The following is a 16,769-nucleotide window of genomic DNA, read 5'->3' on the forward strand; positions in this document are numbered from 1 at the left end:
GGCCCTGCCGCTCGCGCGCGGTTGAAGGAGGCTCCCGGGAGCTGCGGGGCTCCCCGAGGGCTTGGAAGAGCCCCCGCGGGGCCCGCCCCCCGCCCCCCCGAGCTCCCGGGCGCAGCCGGCCCCGCCCCCGGAGCCCGTTCCCCGGCAGCCGGCGCCGCGGGCCCGCCCCCCCTCCGCTCCCCGAGCTCCCGGGCGCAGCCGGCCCCGCCCCCGGAGCCCGTTCCCCCGGCAGCCGGCGCCGCGCGCGCAGTCGGCCGATCCCTCCCGCCGGGCGTGCGGCGCCCGGGCCACCGGGGCTGCGCGACCGCCGCGCCGGACCGTGCGCCAGGCTGGGGCCCCGGCCTCCCGCGGCGGCATGGCCCGGCCGGTGCAGCTGGCGCCGGGCTCGCTGGCGCTGGTGCTGTGCAGGCTGCAGGCGCCGGAGGCGGCGGCGGGCGCCGAGGAGCCGGGCGGGCGCGCGGTCTTCCGCGCCTTCCGACGCGCCAACGCGCGCTGCTTCTGGGACTCGCGGCTGGCGCGCGCCGCCTCGCGGCTGGTGTTCCAGGGCTGGCTGCCGCGCGCGGTGCTGCTGGTGCACGCGCCTCCCGCCAGCCTGCAGGTGCTGCGCGACGCCTGGGGCCGCCGGGCGCTGCGCCCGCCGCGCGGCTTCCGCATCCGGGCGGTGGGTGAGTGCGGGGCCCGGGCGGGAGAGGCCGCGGGAGCCGGCGGAGCGGGGGCGGGGGGCCGGCCGGGCCCCGGAGCCACCTGGCCGCCGCCTTGGGCCGCCGCCAGGATGCCTCCGTGTCCCCACTCTGCCAGCGGGGGAGCCTGCAAGGTTCCTGGCGGAAGGAGCTTTCTCCTTAGAAAAGTGATGCTCGGGGAGCTCGGGGCACGGGCCTGGGGTCAGGAGGTGGAGGCCTCTGCCCCCCGCGCCCTGGGGGCGCTTAGGAAGGGGACCGCTGGACTGGTTGCTTCTTTCTTTCTTTTTTTTCTTTCTTTTTCTTTCTTTCTTTCTTTCTTTCTTTCTTTCTTTCTTTCTTTCTTTCTTTCTTCTTTCTTTCTTTTCCTTCTTATTTATTTATTTACTTTAATTTATTTTAAAAAGTTACAGTCCTGGAGCGGACAGCAGCCTGTGGTTTCCAGGCCCTTCTGTACTGGGTGGTGTGCTGGGATCGGCCCAGGGCCTAGGTGAAGGTTTGAGGTCATTAACTTCTTGGGAAAAAGAAATGACAAATGATGCTCTGAACACATCCCGTCCCATTAGCTAAATAGAGAAAATTCCTTCTTTTCAGTCTTTTAAGAGAGCCCGCTGGTGAGAAGACAGCAACTTTTTACTTGTGTGAAATAGCTTCATTTGAAACCACTGCACCATTAAGTGTCTTTGACACCCACCGCTAAAGCCAGGAGGGCATGTCCACTCCCTGCAACAGTCTGGTTTGTTTGCATTTTTGTGGGGTTGTGACGACCATTTGATGGTGTGTTGTCGACAAGTCACCAGTTGTTCCAGCCCTGAATTTTGACTCCTACCCAGGAACCCCTCACTCTCTCAGCCCATAAATCCTCCTCCTCAGATGGAGCAAATAAAACACGTTTATTTTAGTCCCCAGGGAGAAGGGACATGGGATAGAGGGGAGGGTAGCAAGAGGCACTTCTGTATCATCTGCTTAGAGATGTCTCAACAACCCCACCAGTGAGGCTGCACCCTGGCTTTTCATCTCCATGCATTTCCATTCTGTCTGGTGCCCCTGCCCCACTTTTTCTTATGTTAAAAGCAAAAGAGAGCTCATTGGCAAAGCCACATACACATTTCGTCTCCTTTTACTTGCAGGAGTTAGTGCAGAAAATAGGTTTCTGACTCTGAAAGCAGAGAGCCAAATAGCCAAGCCAAAATTCTCACCGGGAAGGGGTCTTTCAGACTGGCTGGATGAAAAACTCTTTTCAGTTCCGTACCCTCCGTTTTTCTGGTTTGAATTAGTGGTTGCATTCTCTGGTTCCCCCACTCCCTTTCAAAGGGTGAGTATAGAGTGTTGCAGAGAGGGAGGATGGAGTTGGGGGTCTGGACCTGAGGGTGACACAGAGAACACTCATGCTAAGCCAGAGGCAGCCATGATGCCACCGTCTGGGGCCCAGCAAGCAGTGGTAAGTGGTGGTTCCTGACTCGGCCCTGTTTGCTGCCATCTGAACAGTGTAGTGGACAAAGAAGACATGTTACCAGGTGCTCCAGTTCTCCACCCACTAGATAATGCTGCCTCACTGTACAACTCAGGGTACTACGGACACTGTATTCTATGGGGTGTGCAATAACAGTGGTCTTTATGCTGGGCCATCACCTCTGACTTGGGTCTCTTAGAAGGAATTTTTTTTTTGAAGGAATTTTTAAAAAATATTTATTTATTATTTATTCATGAGACACACACACACACACACACACACACACACAGAGGCAGAGACATAGACAGAGGGAGAAGCAGGATTCATGCAGGGAGCCCAATGTGGGACTTGATCCTGGATCCTGGATCCCAAGATCTCAGCCCTGAGCCAAACATAGATGCTCAACCACTGTGCCACCCAAGTGTCCCTCTTAGAAGGAATATTTTGAGGGTTGTTTTTTGTTTGTTTTTTAAACAGAGGCCTGATGAGAATTTGGACATTTAGCTGGAATTGGTACAAAACCATCTATTAGGACAATTTGAAAAGCAAAATGGAGATAGATCTTATTTGAGGCAGGCCAATGGACACATATGGGGAAGAAGTTTATTTTGAATAGAATTGATAATTACTAGTCTAACTTGAGGTCCATAAGTCAGATCAAAGGAGAGGAGGCATTAAGGCAGCTCTTAGGCCGTCTTAGAGTCCCAGAATGTGGAGAAGGCCAGAGGAGCTCGCTGCCTTTCCCTAAAGAAATTGGAAGTTTTGGTTCACTTGCTTTCCTGAATCTAGCAGCACTGACTTTCAAAAGCTAAAATGGGCTCCCTGGAAGGTAAGGGAAGAGCAACATTGCACTCTTGTAGATATTGTTAACTTTGTGGCAAAGAGCAAAATCCTAGCAAAAGACACAGAGGATCAATTTGGTCTGTTACCTCATAAGATATGAGGAGGGAGTGCCCTGGTTGAGCAGACAAGAGTGACCTGAGTTTCAGGTGCACACCTGAATTTAAGGCCTGGAGGAGGGATCCCTGGGTGGCGCAGCGGTTTGGTGCCTGCCTTTGGCCCAGGGCGTGATCCTGGAGCCCCAGGATTGAATCCCACGTCGGGCATCCCAGTGCATGGAGCCTGCTTCTCCCTCTGCCTATGTCTCTGCCTCTCTCTCTCTCACTGTGTGCCTATCATGAATAAATAAAAATTAAAAAAAAAATAAAATCACAATTGCTTAAAAAAAAAAAAAAGAGGCCTAGAGGAGTTTATGTTTTCTCCATGTTTTGTGCCTATTCTTTTCCTCTTTACTCTCCACCTCAACTTCCCTCTGGTGAGGAAAATAGTTCCCAAGTTGAGAACATACCCCTAAACATACCCCTAAAGAGGGATGTAGGACCTTTAGCCTGATGACCAGGGGCTAAGTCTTCTTGTGTGCTCCGCTACTCAGTCTTTTTTGTTTTTAATAAGCAAGTGACATTAACAAATTAAAAGGATGACTCTGGAAGCTGGAGGGAAATATCTGCTCAGCAAGCTGAACCTCTGCAGGTGGTTAGGGGTGGGGGGACACCTGTATTTGTTTGGTTGAATGGGTTGTTACTCTGGGACCACACCTCCTGGGGAGGTGAAAGGTTAATGATGGCCTCCCGAGGGGTAAGGCGGGGAAGGCCACTTGGTTAAACAGTTTGCTCCTTTCTCCTGAAATTTATAGCTGAGGTATCCCTGCTCTTTGATCCCTAGCATGCATGGCCTTCCATCTGTTATCATTGAATAAAAATACCCGTGGCTCTTTCTACATACTTCCTTCATTAATTCATTCATATACCAGGTACTGTGCTACGTGTGTCTATTTTATTTTATTTTAAAGATCTTATTTATTTATTCATGAGAGACAGAGAGCGAGAGCGAGAGCGAGAAAGAGAGAGATAGGCAGAGGGAGAAGCAAGCTCCCTGCTAGGAGCCCGATGTGGTACTTGATCCCCAGGCCCCAGGATCCCGCCCTGAGTTGGAGGCAGATTCTCAACCGCTGAGCCACCCAGGTGTCCCTGTGTCTTATTTATTTATTTATTTTACAGATTATTTATTTATTTATTCATGAGAGACACAGAGAAAGAGGCAGAGACATAGGCAGAGGGAGAAGCAGCCTCCATGCAGGGAGCCCAATGTGGGACTTGATCCTGGGACCCTGGGATCACGACCTGAGCTGAAGGCTGATACTCAACCACTGAACCACCCTGGCATTCCCCCTGGAGAGTATTTTTATCTTATTATTATTCATTATTTCATTATTATTGCATCTTAGGAGTTCTTTATATACCCTGAATACCAGTCCTTTGTTAGATATATGTTTTGTGAATACAGCCTAGAATGTGGCTTACCTATGTAGTTTTTCAGTGGCATCTTTTAGAGAGAAATTTTAAATTTTGATTAAATTTAATTTATCCTTGGAATGCCTGGGTGGCTCAGTGGTTGAGCGTCTGCCTTTGGCCCAGGATGTGATCCAAGAGTCCTGGGATTGAGTCCCACATCGGACTCCCTACATGGAGCCTGCTTCTCCTCCCTCTACCTATATCTCTGCCTCTCTCTCTCTGTGTCTCTCATGAATAAATAAAATCTTTTAAAAAAAATCTAATTTATCCTTTTTTCTCCATTATGGATCATATTTTTTGTATCCTTTATTAATTTTGCCTAACCTAATGATTTTCTCCTCTGTTTTTTTTTTTCCTAGAAGTTTTATAGTTTTATTGTTTTACATTTAGGTCTATGATCCATTTCAAGTTAATTTTTGTGAATGATATGGTGGGTGAGGTTCAGTTTTCTACATATGGATGTCTAATTATTCAAGGACAATTCGTTGAGAAAACTAGCCTTTTTCATCGAATTGTCTTTGTTGAAAGTCTATTGAATATATATATGGGGGTCTGTTTCCATTGATATTGTGTCCTTTTATCAATAATATACTATTTTTTTAAGATTTTATTTATTTATTCATGAGAGACAGAGAGAGAGAGAGAGAGAGAGAGACAGAGAGGCAGAGACACAGACAGAGGGAGAAGCAGGCTCCATGCAGGGAGCCCGACGTGGGACTCGATCCCGGATCTCCAGGATCAGGCCTTGGGCTGAGGGCAGCGCTAAATCCCTGAGCCACCTGGGCTGCCCAATAATGTACTGTCTTATTGTACTTTATAGTAAAACTTGAAATCAGATATTGTGAACACTCTAATTTTGTTCTTCCTCCAAATTGTTTTGGCTACTATAGATTCTTTGTTTTTCCACATAAATTTTAGAATCAGTCTGTTAATTTCTTAAAAAAAAAAAAAATCCAGCTGGGATTGTGTTGAAACCATAGATCAATTTGAAATTAGAAAAGAGGGCAGCCCCGGTGGCTCAGTGGTTTAGTGCTGCCTTCAGCCCAGGGTGTGATCCTGGAGACCCAGGATCGAGCCTCACATCAGGCTCCCTGCATGGAGCCTGCGTCTCCCTCTGCCTGTGTCTCTGCTTCTCTCTCCTCTCTGTGTATTTTCATGAATAAATAAATAAAATAAAATAAATGAAATTAGAAGAGAAATTCATCCTGATTTGCCCAAGATTGCCCTGACTTTTGAAATGATAGTCTTGCATCTTGGGAACTCCTTCAGTTCCAGGCAAACTGGGATGATTGGTCACCCTAATTTGGGGAGAATTGACATTTAAGCAATCCATGAACATGGTATATCTCTGTTTGAGTGTTCTGAATTTTTCTTAGCAATGGCTTTTACTTGTACGGTATAGTATATGAATATATTTTGTTAAATTTATGTTCCTAAGAACTTTGTCTTTGATGCTATTATAAATGGAATTATTTTATTTTTTTTAATTAAAAAAAATTTTAGGGGATCCCTGGGGGGCTCAGCGGTTTGGCGCCTGCCTTTGGCCCAAGGCACCATCCTGGAGTCCCGGAATCGAGTCCTGCGTCAGGCTCCTGGCTTGGAGCCTGCTTCTCCCTCTGCCTGTGTCTCTGCCTCTCTCTCTCTTTCTCTGTCTATCATGAATAAATAAATAAAACTTAAAAAAAATTTTTTTTACATATTTATTTACTCATGAGAGACACACACACACAGAGAGAGAGAGGCAGAGACACAGGCAGAGGGAGAAGCAGGCTCCGTGAAAAGAGTCCCATGTGGGACTCGATCCAGAGACCCTGGGATCATGCCCTGAGCCAAAAGCAGAGGCTCAACTGCTAAGCCACCCAGGCTGCCCGATTTCTTTTTTTTTCTTTTTTTCTTTTTTAGATTTTATTTACTTACTCATAAGAGAGACAGAGAGAGGCAAAGACAGAATTAGGCTCTATGCAAGGAGCCCAATATGGGACTTGATCCTGGGACTCTGGAATCACACCTTGAGCCGAAGGCAGTCACTCAACCACTGAGCCACCCAGCTGTCCCAATGTATTTGGATTTCTTTCTCTTTATTCTTTGCATATTTATTCTTTCTTTTCCTCTTAAAATGTCATTCTGGTGATGAGAAATGTCTAGCCTACAGAGAAATTAATGGTCATGTCAAGATGGTTTAGACAGTGACCAAGAACAAATACCTCTGTTCCATCTCTTCTTTCTCCCAGATAGATATTGATATATCCCCAGTCTTTTCTAGCCTGATTATTCCTTTTCTTCTGTTAGGTGAGTAGATGGAATAATTTTGCCCGTTTTGCAGACAGGAAGTGGACTTTAGGCTGTGATGTGCTGCTGTTATGTGGGTTTCTTGCCTCACTTTTTGTCTGCTATCAATCTTCCCAGGGGTCCTGTGAAGGTTCTGGTATTTTTCATCAGCCAGTGCCCTAGTCCTCACTCTCCCTGTGAGGCTCTCAGATTCCCACTGTGCCTTTGGTCCATTCCAGGCCCAGGAAATGGCAGAAACAGCTGCTCAGACCATGCCCCTACCCTCACCTCCCTCCTTCCTACCCAGGATCTTTCCAGCCATGTTTTTCTGGTTTTGTCCTGCCAGATGTTACCTTTCTTCTTATTCTGTGCAGGGGCAGCTGAAGGGTTCAGTCTGAAAGAGCCAAAGGGCTCACAACAGGGTATCCTGTAGGCATATTGTCCCCGAGTTAGATGATCTGGATGTAGCATATGGGTAGTTAATGAGTGTTTCTAGCCACATGTTTTGATTTAACGACTGGTGGATAAGAGAACACACCTCAAGTTGCTGCCATGTGGTATTGAGGTCCAGTAGGATGAAAAGAACCATTAACCCGGAAGTCAGCTTGGATTCCTCCACTCTGTTCCTCATACTCCAGGCCAGTAGGTCACCAAGTTCCATGAGGCTTAACTCCTCTGTCTCTCAAACGCATTTCTTTCTGTTTTCCCTACCAGGCCTTTGTCCACCCAAGATCTCACCATTTCCTACCTGAGTGATGGCTTCAGCTTCTTCCCTTTTTTGTGGTGCCTCCTCCTGGCTGGCCCTGTACACTCTAGTCCATTCTCCATCCCACAGGTAGCCAGACGAACGACATCTGAAATGCAGATCTAATTCTTCCCTTCATCTGCTCAGATCCCTCTGCTGCTCCCCTTTGCTTTTCAGAAAAAGTCCAGAGCCTTTAACATGCATTGCAGTGTTCCCTGATCCAGATCCAGCCTGAGCCTTCTTGTTCTCCCCGTCTTCTGAAAGGTACCTGTCTTCCTGTTATCAAAGTTCAATCAGAGATTCAGAACCAGTATGAGATACAAATTCAGGGAGTTATTATGAGGAATTGGCTTTGCAAGGTTGTGGGGGCCAGGCAGGCAAGTCCAGAAGCCATATTTTTAAAAAAAATTTAATTTGGACAGCCCTGGTGGCTCAGCGGTTTAGCACAGCCTACAGCCCAGGGTGTGATCCTGGAGACCTGGGATCGAGTCCCTCGTCAGGCTCCCTGCATGGAGCCTGCTTCTCCCTCTGCCTGGGTCTCTGCCTCTCTCTCTCTCTCTGTGTATCTCTCATGAATAAATAAATAAAATCTTTAAAAAATTTTTTTAACTTGACAGAGAGAGCATGTGCACAAGCAGGTAGAGCAGCAGAGAGAGAGGGAGAAGCAGGCTCCCCGGTGAGCAGAGAGCCTGACATGGGGCTTAATTCCAGGACCCCGGGATCATGACCTGAGACCAAAGCAGACGCTTAACTGAGTCACCCAGGCACCCCCAGAATCTGTATTCCTAACCATCATGAAGGGCAGTCTGGAATGCTTGGGCACAGCCAAAGCTACTATGCATAAGTAGGATTTCTTTTGAGAAGCTTCAGTTATGTTCTTTTTTACAATTTTATTTTTTTAAAAAGAATTTATTTATTCATGAGAGACACAGAGAGAGAGGCAGAGCACAGGCAGAGGGAGAAGCAGGCTCCATGCAGGGAGCCTCATGTGGGACTCGATCCCAGGGCTCCAGGATAACACCCTGGGCTGAAGGCAGGCACTAAGCCACTGAGCCACCCAGGGATCCCCTCATCCTTGAGTTTTAGACACTTCTGTTCTTACCTCTGTTGCTGGTTGGAGGGGCCAATGTCCCAGGAAGATGTTGATCAGCTCCAAGATGTTTGTAAAGATGGTCATCTTCCTTCTCCTGCTGTACCATGAGTCTTTTATTTATCTTTAAAGATTTTATTTATTCATTATTCATTTGAGAGAGCGAGACAGAGCACATGAGCGTATGGGGGGGTGCAGAAGGAGAGTAGGAGGCAGACTCCCCATTGAGCAGGGAGCCTGATGTGTGCCTGATCCTAGGACCTGGAGATCATGACCTGAGCCCAAGTCAGATGTTTAGCCATCTGAGCTACCCAGTGCCCCCATTGAGCCTTTTAAATATCCTTGTGAATCTCACGTGCATTACTATTGAAGAACTCCAGCACAAAATTCTTTTTTTAAGATTTTATTTATTTATTCACGAGAGAGAGAGAGGCAGAAACATAGGCAGAAGGAGAAGCAGGCTCCCCGCAAGGAGCCCGATGTGGGACTCGATCCCGGATCCCGGGATCAGGACCTGAGCCAAAGGCAGATGCTCAACCGCTGAGCCATCCAGGCGTCCTCAAAATTATTTTCAATTGCAGACAACAAAATGGATTTGAAGAATCATTAAAGTCATAGTTTAAAGTTTCCAGATCACCCAGAACCACATGTTAGTAGAAAAAACTGGGTTTATACTCCTGCCACTTGTTAGCTAGCTATGGTTGGCCTTGAGCTAGTTGCTTAACCCCTCTCAGCTCCATTGTCTTCATGGGTACAAATAAGGACCCAATCTGTGCTTTGCAGGTTGTTTTGAAGATCAAGTACCTGAGAGCACACAGCCTGTGCCTCCTCCAGGCTTAAAATCAAGAAAACAGCAAACACATGGCAGTCTCCAGTGTGGAGGGAGTAGCAGATGTGTCTCTGGGCTCTTGGTCTCTAGGCATCTTTTTTTTTTTTTTTTAAGATTTTATTTATTTATTCATGAGACATACACAGAGAGATGCAGAGACACAGGCAGAGGAAGAAGCAGGCTCACTGTGAGGAGCCCGATGCGGGACTCAATCCCAGGACTCCAAGATCACAACCTGAGCCAAAAACAGATGCTCAACTGCTGAGCCACCCAGGGATCCCGCTTTCTAGACATCCTATCTCCACTGGGGCCTGTGCTGATTATTCATCTGGCACGTTTTTATTTTCAAGATTGCTGTGCCTGTTCTTGTCGTTCCTGTTATCTCCCAGCCTCCTTGGTGCTGGTCAAGTCCACAATTCTTGTCCTGTGCCTTAGCTCAGATCCCAAAAGGTGCCTGGGTGCTGTAGAAAGAGCCATGAGTTTGGAAGTAATCCTGCTGCTAAGTTTCTGGGAGCCTTTAGGTCAGGCATCATTCTTCTCTGCACCTCTAGGACCTGAGCCAAGGGCAGATGCCCAACTGAACCACCCAGGCACCCCTTGACTGATGTTTTTTTAATGTCCATGTAATCTACAGATTCATTTGCAATTCATATCAAAATCTCAATGACATTTTTTACAGAAACAGAAAAAATAATTCCAAAATTCATATGGGATTACAGGAGGAAACTGGACAGTCAAAACAATCTTGAGCAAGAAAAACAAAGCTGGAAGCATCACAATTCCTGATTTTAATATGTTACAAAACTACTGTAATAGAACACTTATGGTACTGGCATAAAGATTGACATCTATACCAGTGGAACAGAATAGAAAGCCCAGAAATAAACTGACACATAGAGTGCGCTGAGTTTTGGTAAGGGTGCCAAGAATACACTGGGGAAGGGATAGTCTCATCAACAAATGGTGTTGGGAGAACTGGACATCCACATGCAAAAGAATAAAATTGAACTCTTACACCATATACAGAAATCAACTTAAAATGGATTAAAAACTTAAATATAAGACCTGAAACTGTAAAACTCCTAAAAAATATATAGAGGAAAAGTTTCATGACATGGGTCTTGGCAATGATTTCTTGTCTATGACACCAAAAGCACAGACAACAAAAGCGGAAAAAGGCAAGTGGGACCAAAGTACAAACACCACATATGAACAGTGGCTATTTCTCTCTGGCATTGATTATGGTTGGAATGTTTTGTGTGCATGTGTGTGCTCACGCACTTGTGAATGCTTTCATATTTATAAGGTATTACTTTATTTAGTGCCTGTTATTTAATTTTAATTTAATAGGTTGCTTAGGTAACATATGTACCTGGTACAAAAGGCACAAAATAAGAAGTCTCTTGTCCCTGCCCCCAGCCACTTTTCCTTTCCTTTCTCTGGAAATAGCCACAGTGACCAGTTCCCTAATCCTTCCAGAGATAATTTATATATCTATAAGCAATCCATGGGAATGTATTCACCCCCATTTTTACATAAATGTTAGCATGTTACATGTATCTTTTTTTCTAGGAAACAAAAAGTTTCTAGAAAGGTCACTTAAAAAAAGTATAAATGCAAGGTAGTTGACAGCATTGACCTAGTTGTGTGGCATCTTTTTTTTTTTTTTTTTTTTAAGATTTTATTTATTTAGGGCAGTCCTGGTGGCGCAGCGGTTTGGTGCTGCCTACAGCCTGGGGTGTGATCCTGGAGACCCAGGATCGAGTCCCACATCGGGCTCCCTGCATGGAGCCTGCTTCTCCCTCTGCCTGTGTCTCTGCCTCTTTCTCTGTGTCTATGAATAAATAAATAAAATTATTTATTTTGAGTGCCTTTGGCTCAGGGTGTGATCCCGCCGGCCAAAAAATAAAGGAACTTTATTTTTTTAAGATTTTATTTATGATAGTCACAGAGAGAGAGGCAGAGACATAGGCAGAGGGAGAAGCAGGCTCCATGCAGGGAGCCCGATGTGGGATTTGATCCTGGGTCTCCAGGATCGTGCCCTGGGCCGAAGGTAGGCACCAAACCGCTGTGACACCCAGGGATCCCATGAAGGAACTTTTAAAAAAAAGATTTTATTTATTTATTCATGAGACATACACAGAGAGATGCAGAGACACAGGCAGGGGAAGAAGCAGGCTCGCTGTGAGGAGCCCGATGTGGGACTCAATCCCAGGACTCCAAGATCACAACCTGAGCCAAAAGCAGATGCTTAACTGCTGAGCCACTCAGGGATCCCGCTGGAAACACCAGCTCTGTGGCATGTAAATAGGTATTACATGAAAAACAGTTTCCTGGTTGGGTTTGGGAACCATATTTAAACAGTTTTTATTACTGCAAAGATTTTTGGGAGACTTAATCTGTTGGCTGCCTCCATCTGGAAGACAGGAGAAAACTCTTAAGTGCTCCAAGCTTATCCTACCATGGAAACCCCTTTTGCCAAACTCCTTCTGGGGGTGATGTTTGAGGAATTCTTGGGAACTCTGGGTTCCTATGGAGCATCTTCCTGTGTAAGGAGCTGATAGGTTCATCTAGTGGGCCCAGAGGCCTGCCTTACAGAGGTTCACAGTTTCTGAGCAGCTGCAATGGTTGGAGAGAGAAAAACTGCCCAAGGACCCCTCCCCTGGGGAGCATGAGCATCGGAGGATAGAGTGTGGGGCTAGGCACTGGGGAACACTGGACAGAATCTGGGCTGTTTGAAGAGTGTTAAACGTGGGACCCGGGATTGAGTTTCCCCAGCACAACCATCCTGCAGTCCTCCTATTAGTGACTGTCACCATGCTTGCCCTGCCCCAGAGTTGTGGCTTTGTTTTCTGTTGTTGTTGTTTTAAGATTTTTTAATTAATTAATTAATTAATTAATTTTTAAGAGAGAGAGAGAGAGGAAGGGACATAGGCAGAGAGAGAAGCAGGCTCCATGCAGGGAGTCTGATGCAGAACTCAGTCCTGGCCGGCGGGATCACACCCTGAGCCAAAGGCACTCAACCACTGAGCTACCCAGGTGTCCCCAGAGTTGTGGCTTTGGATGTGGAAATGCCCTAATCAGATATGACACAGACACACATACCACACACACACACACACACACACACACACACACACACACACACACACAATGGAGGTTTCAAGGAGTAGAGTTTCACTTCACAGATTTTATAGATCAGAGGGCTTTCAAAGGCCCCCTGGAGGTTCAACTAAATTGTGCTAGTTAGGGAAAGTCAGGCTTTTAAGTTTTTTCTGTTTTTGAGATTTTATTTATTTGCTCATGAGAGACGCAGAGAGAGGCAGAGACATAGCAGAGGGAGAAGCAGGACTTGATCCCAGGACCCCAGGATTACCAGCCAAAGGCAGATTGTCAACCCCTTGAGCCAACCAGGTGCCGAGACTTTAAATTTTTCATGCAGGGAACTCTTTAGGTCAGCTGAGTTTTTACAGATGAGGAAACAAGCTGCTTACTCAAGATCATTTGCAATATTAAGCTTTTTACACGATTAACTTAAAAAATTTATCTGTTGGGGGAAAATGTGCAAAATGATCCCCTTGCTGATATTTGGCTCCCCTCTGTGGCTCTGCAGTGTCGCTGTAGCTGTTGATTTAAGAACAGGAAGTCCCTTGTGAGAATCTCTTTAAACTGGAACAGCTTTTATCTGCCAAGTTTATTTTTTTTTTAATTTTTATTTATTTATGATAGTCACAGAGAGAGAGAGAGGCAGAGACACAGGCAGAGGGAGAAGGCAGGCTCCATGCACCGGGAACCTGATGTGGGATTCGATCCGGGGTCTCCAGGATCATGCCCTGGGCCAAAGGCCGGCGCCAAACAGCTGCGCCACCCAGGGATCCCTCTGCCAAGTTTAAAACCATCAGTTGTGAGTGTATTTATTTGATGGGAGGGCCCGGCAACACAAGTTTTTCTGTTAGGCTGACTAATCTTACATAACTGCGAGTGCTTATAAATTATATTTTTAAAATGCAATATTTGGCTTTTTTTTGGTAAAGATTTTGTTTATTTATGAGAGAGAGAGGCAGAGACACAGGCAGAGGGAGAAGCAGGCTCCATGCAGGGAGCCCGACGTGGGACTCGATCCAGAGTCTCCAGGATCACGCCCTGGGCTGCAGGCGGCGCTAAACGGCTGCACCACTGGGGCTGCCCATAGATACAAGTTCTTTTTTTTTTTTTTAATTTTTTTTTTTTTTTTAGATACAAGTTCTTTATCAGATATGTGTTTTGCAAATGTTTTCTCCCAGTCTTTGTTTGGTCTTTTTGTTATTATTTTTTTACCAGCATCTTGTGAAGAAAAGAAGTTTTGAATTTTAATGAAGTCCAATTGATCAGTTTTTTCTTTTTTGTTTGTTGTGTCCTAAGACATATTTACCTCACCAAGATCATAAAGATTTTTGCCCTATGTTTTCTTTTAGAAACCTTATACTTCTGGTCTATTTGGTTCTCTGATGCATTTCACGTAAATATTTGTATATGGTGTGAGTTATGAGTCGAGGTTCATTGTTTTGCGTGTGTATGTTTAATTTTTCAAGAACTATTTGTTGAAAAGACTGTCCTTTCTCCATTGGCCCTTTGTCAAATAGCAGTTGACCACATATTTCTGGACTATGTTCTCTTCCTTTGATGTATATACCTACCCTTTCACCAATACTACATTATCCTGATGACTGTAGCTATATTGTAAATCTTGAAATCCAGCTTTGTTTCTTTTTGTTTTGGCTGTTGTTACAGGTCCTTTGCTTTTCATTTCTTCCTCTTTTTTTTTTTTTTAAGATTTTTATTTATTTATTTGAGAGAGAGAGGTAGAGAGAGCACGAGCAGGAGGGGCAGAGGGACAAGCTGACTCCCCGCTGAGCTGGGAGCCTGACAGTGGGGCTCGATCTCAGGACCCTGGGATCATACCTTGAGCTGAAGGCAGACACTTAACCGATTGAGCCTCCCAGGGCCCCACATTTTTTTTAAAATTTTAATTTAAGGGTCATATCCCAGTAACTGCATTTTAGGACAATGTCTCAATTACATGGGTTGCTTTACTTATTTATTTATTTCTCCCCTCCCACTTTTTTTTATTTTTTAAAGTTTTTTTTAAGTGTATTTACTCAAGCAATCTCTACATTAGTGTCAGGCTCAAACTTACGCCCCAGACCAAGCGTTGCATGCTGGGCAGCCTAGGTGGCTCAGCGATTTAGCGCTGCCTTCCGCCCAGAGCATGATCCTGGAGTCCTGGGATCGGGTCTGCATCTGGCTCAATGCAGGGAGCCTGCTTTTCCCTCTGCCGGTGTCTCTGCCTCTCTCTCTGTGTTTCTCATGAATAAATAAAATCTCAAAAAAAAAAAAAAAAAAAGAGCTACATGCTCAACCCGCTGAGCCATCCAGGCTCCCCCCACTTTGCTTTTCTGTAGAAACTTTAGACTTGCTTTGTTAATTTCTACAGAAAATAAAATCCTGCTAGAATTTTTATTAGAATTGTGTTAAATCTATAGATTAACTTGAGGAGAATTAATATCTTAACAATATTGAGTCTTCTGATGGGTATATCTCTCTCTTAAATCTTCTGTTTTTCTGACTGTGTGTTACAAATGTAAATTTTGACCTCCAACCTTTGGAGTCTTTGAAAACCTGTGAAACCAAATGCCTTCCAGATACCAAGGAGTAAGCAATGCAGGTGCAGGAGAAAGCAGAGGAAACAGAAATCTCAGAAGACCTATTTAAATTCTCAAGAGGAAAAAAAATAAATAAATAAATTCTCAAGAGGCACTGAGATCAAAAAGGAACAAATCCCTTAGGAAGAATTAGAAAATCCATATCAACTGAAGGTGGAAAGGATTTTGAAAGGCAACAAAAGATGACACTGGCTTAAGCTTTAAGAGCATCAGCAGATACATATATTTTTGTGGTGGTTCCCAGGTTATTGGGGAGTTGATTTTGTCAGGTTAGGAGTGGATTTGGACTCTTTGGAGGGTAAAAGTGTTTTCAAGTATTTTTCCCTGTCTGCACCCTGCCTGGAATTGGTCAAGAACCGTGCTAGGCCAGCTCTGAGCTGAGTGTGAGGCAGGGCAAAGTGAGCAGTGCTGGGTCTCCTTGCCCCATGGGCATAGGCCAAGTGGCGTTTCCTGCATTGAGAAACAGATCTGTCATTTTGTTCTCATGTCTCCTTCAGGGCAGAAGCTAGGAGCCTGCCCCTAGTTCCTGCTAATTGACCCAAACTGGAAGGTGCTAATTCTGGCCAGACCTCAACCACATCGGGCCCAAGCCAGCCTCACTGCTGTCTTCCATCAAAGTCCAAGTGGTCTGCAGGCCTGCTTTCTCCCAGCTTTTGCCTGGGCTGTGCAGGAGCCTCTGATGCCACTCTGATCAGGGCCAGTATTTAAGAAAGAGGAAGAGGGATTTCAGAACATAGTGCTCAGTAATTATCCCTGGTTGAGAACACCAGCTCTGGGGGTAGACTGCCTGGTTTCACATCATATCAAGGCACTGAGAAGATGTGAAATTTATTTGACTCTTAATGGCTCTGCTTCCCCTTTGGTAAAATTTAGATATTGTGACTACGTTGGGTTGTTGGAGGATTAAGTGGAACAATGTAGGTAAAGCACTTAGAAAAATGCCTGGCAATAGTTGAGTTCTCAGTGAGTGCTAGTGGTTCATTGTTGTGGATCACACAGGTGCTGGCAGGGCGCAGTACCCTGCCAATTCTTACCTGCCATCACACTGTCCGGGAGGCCTCATTCTGTCCTCTGGAGTGTGTACTTTGGCCATCTGGGTTCCATGCACAAAGATCACTACTGTGCTAAAATAGACACAGAGACAACTTTCTTCTTTATCAGGGCTGCACTAGTGTGTCCCAGTCTTTGCTTTTTCAGATTCAACCAGGCATTGTTGGCCTCTGAGCCCATGAGACCTGGATTCCGGTCCTGACTGGTCCCCTCACTGGCCAGTCTCTTGCTGTCTCTGCACTTCAGTTTGTCTGTGGAATGGGCATGTTCTGTGCAGTGTTGTGCTGGTTTTATCCCACTGAATCATTGAGTAACTTCTTGTAGCCAGTAATTCCTGACCTCTTCCTATCACTTAGTATATAAATCACTATTTCCTAAAAATATAGAATAATCCATATTACTTTTAATCTAGAGTGAATAAAAATTGTATTTTGAAAAATTTAAAATTATATGATTTCTGCCCACATCCCACCTACCAGAGGCACTTGCAGCTTCTGGGAGCTACAGAAGGAGGCCTAAGCAGAGGAGGTTCATCTCTGCATCAGACTGCAGAGGACCAGGGCATCGAGGCATGCCCCTGCTTTGTCTTCTGTATGGGAGGCCT

At 45.8% G+C, this 16,769-nt stretch overlaps 1 protein-coding gene across 1 annotated transcript in view; it reads left to right on the forward strand.

Annotated features, from left to right (window-relative positions):
• Positions 1-299: 299 nt before the first annotated feature.
• STOX1 (storkhead box 1) overlaps positions 300-16,769 on the forward strand; it is a 51,408-nt gene continuing 34,938 nt past the window's right edge. Inside the window, exon 1 of the mRNA XM_072756204.1 lies at positions 300-665. Coding sequence (XP_072612305.1) covers positions 356-665 — 310 coding nt within the window. The 5' untranslated portion in view covers positions 300-355. The remainder of the gene's footprint in view (positions 666-16,769) is intronic.

Source organism: Vulpes vulpes, chromosome 4, assembly GCF_048418805.1.
Source record: "Vulpes vulpes isolate BD-2025 chromosome 4, VulVul3, whole genome shotgun sequence".
Lineage (NCBI taxonomy): Eukaryota > Metazoa > Chordata > Mammalia > Carnivora > Canidae > Vulpes > Vulpes vulpes.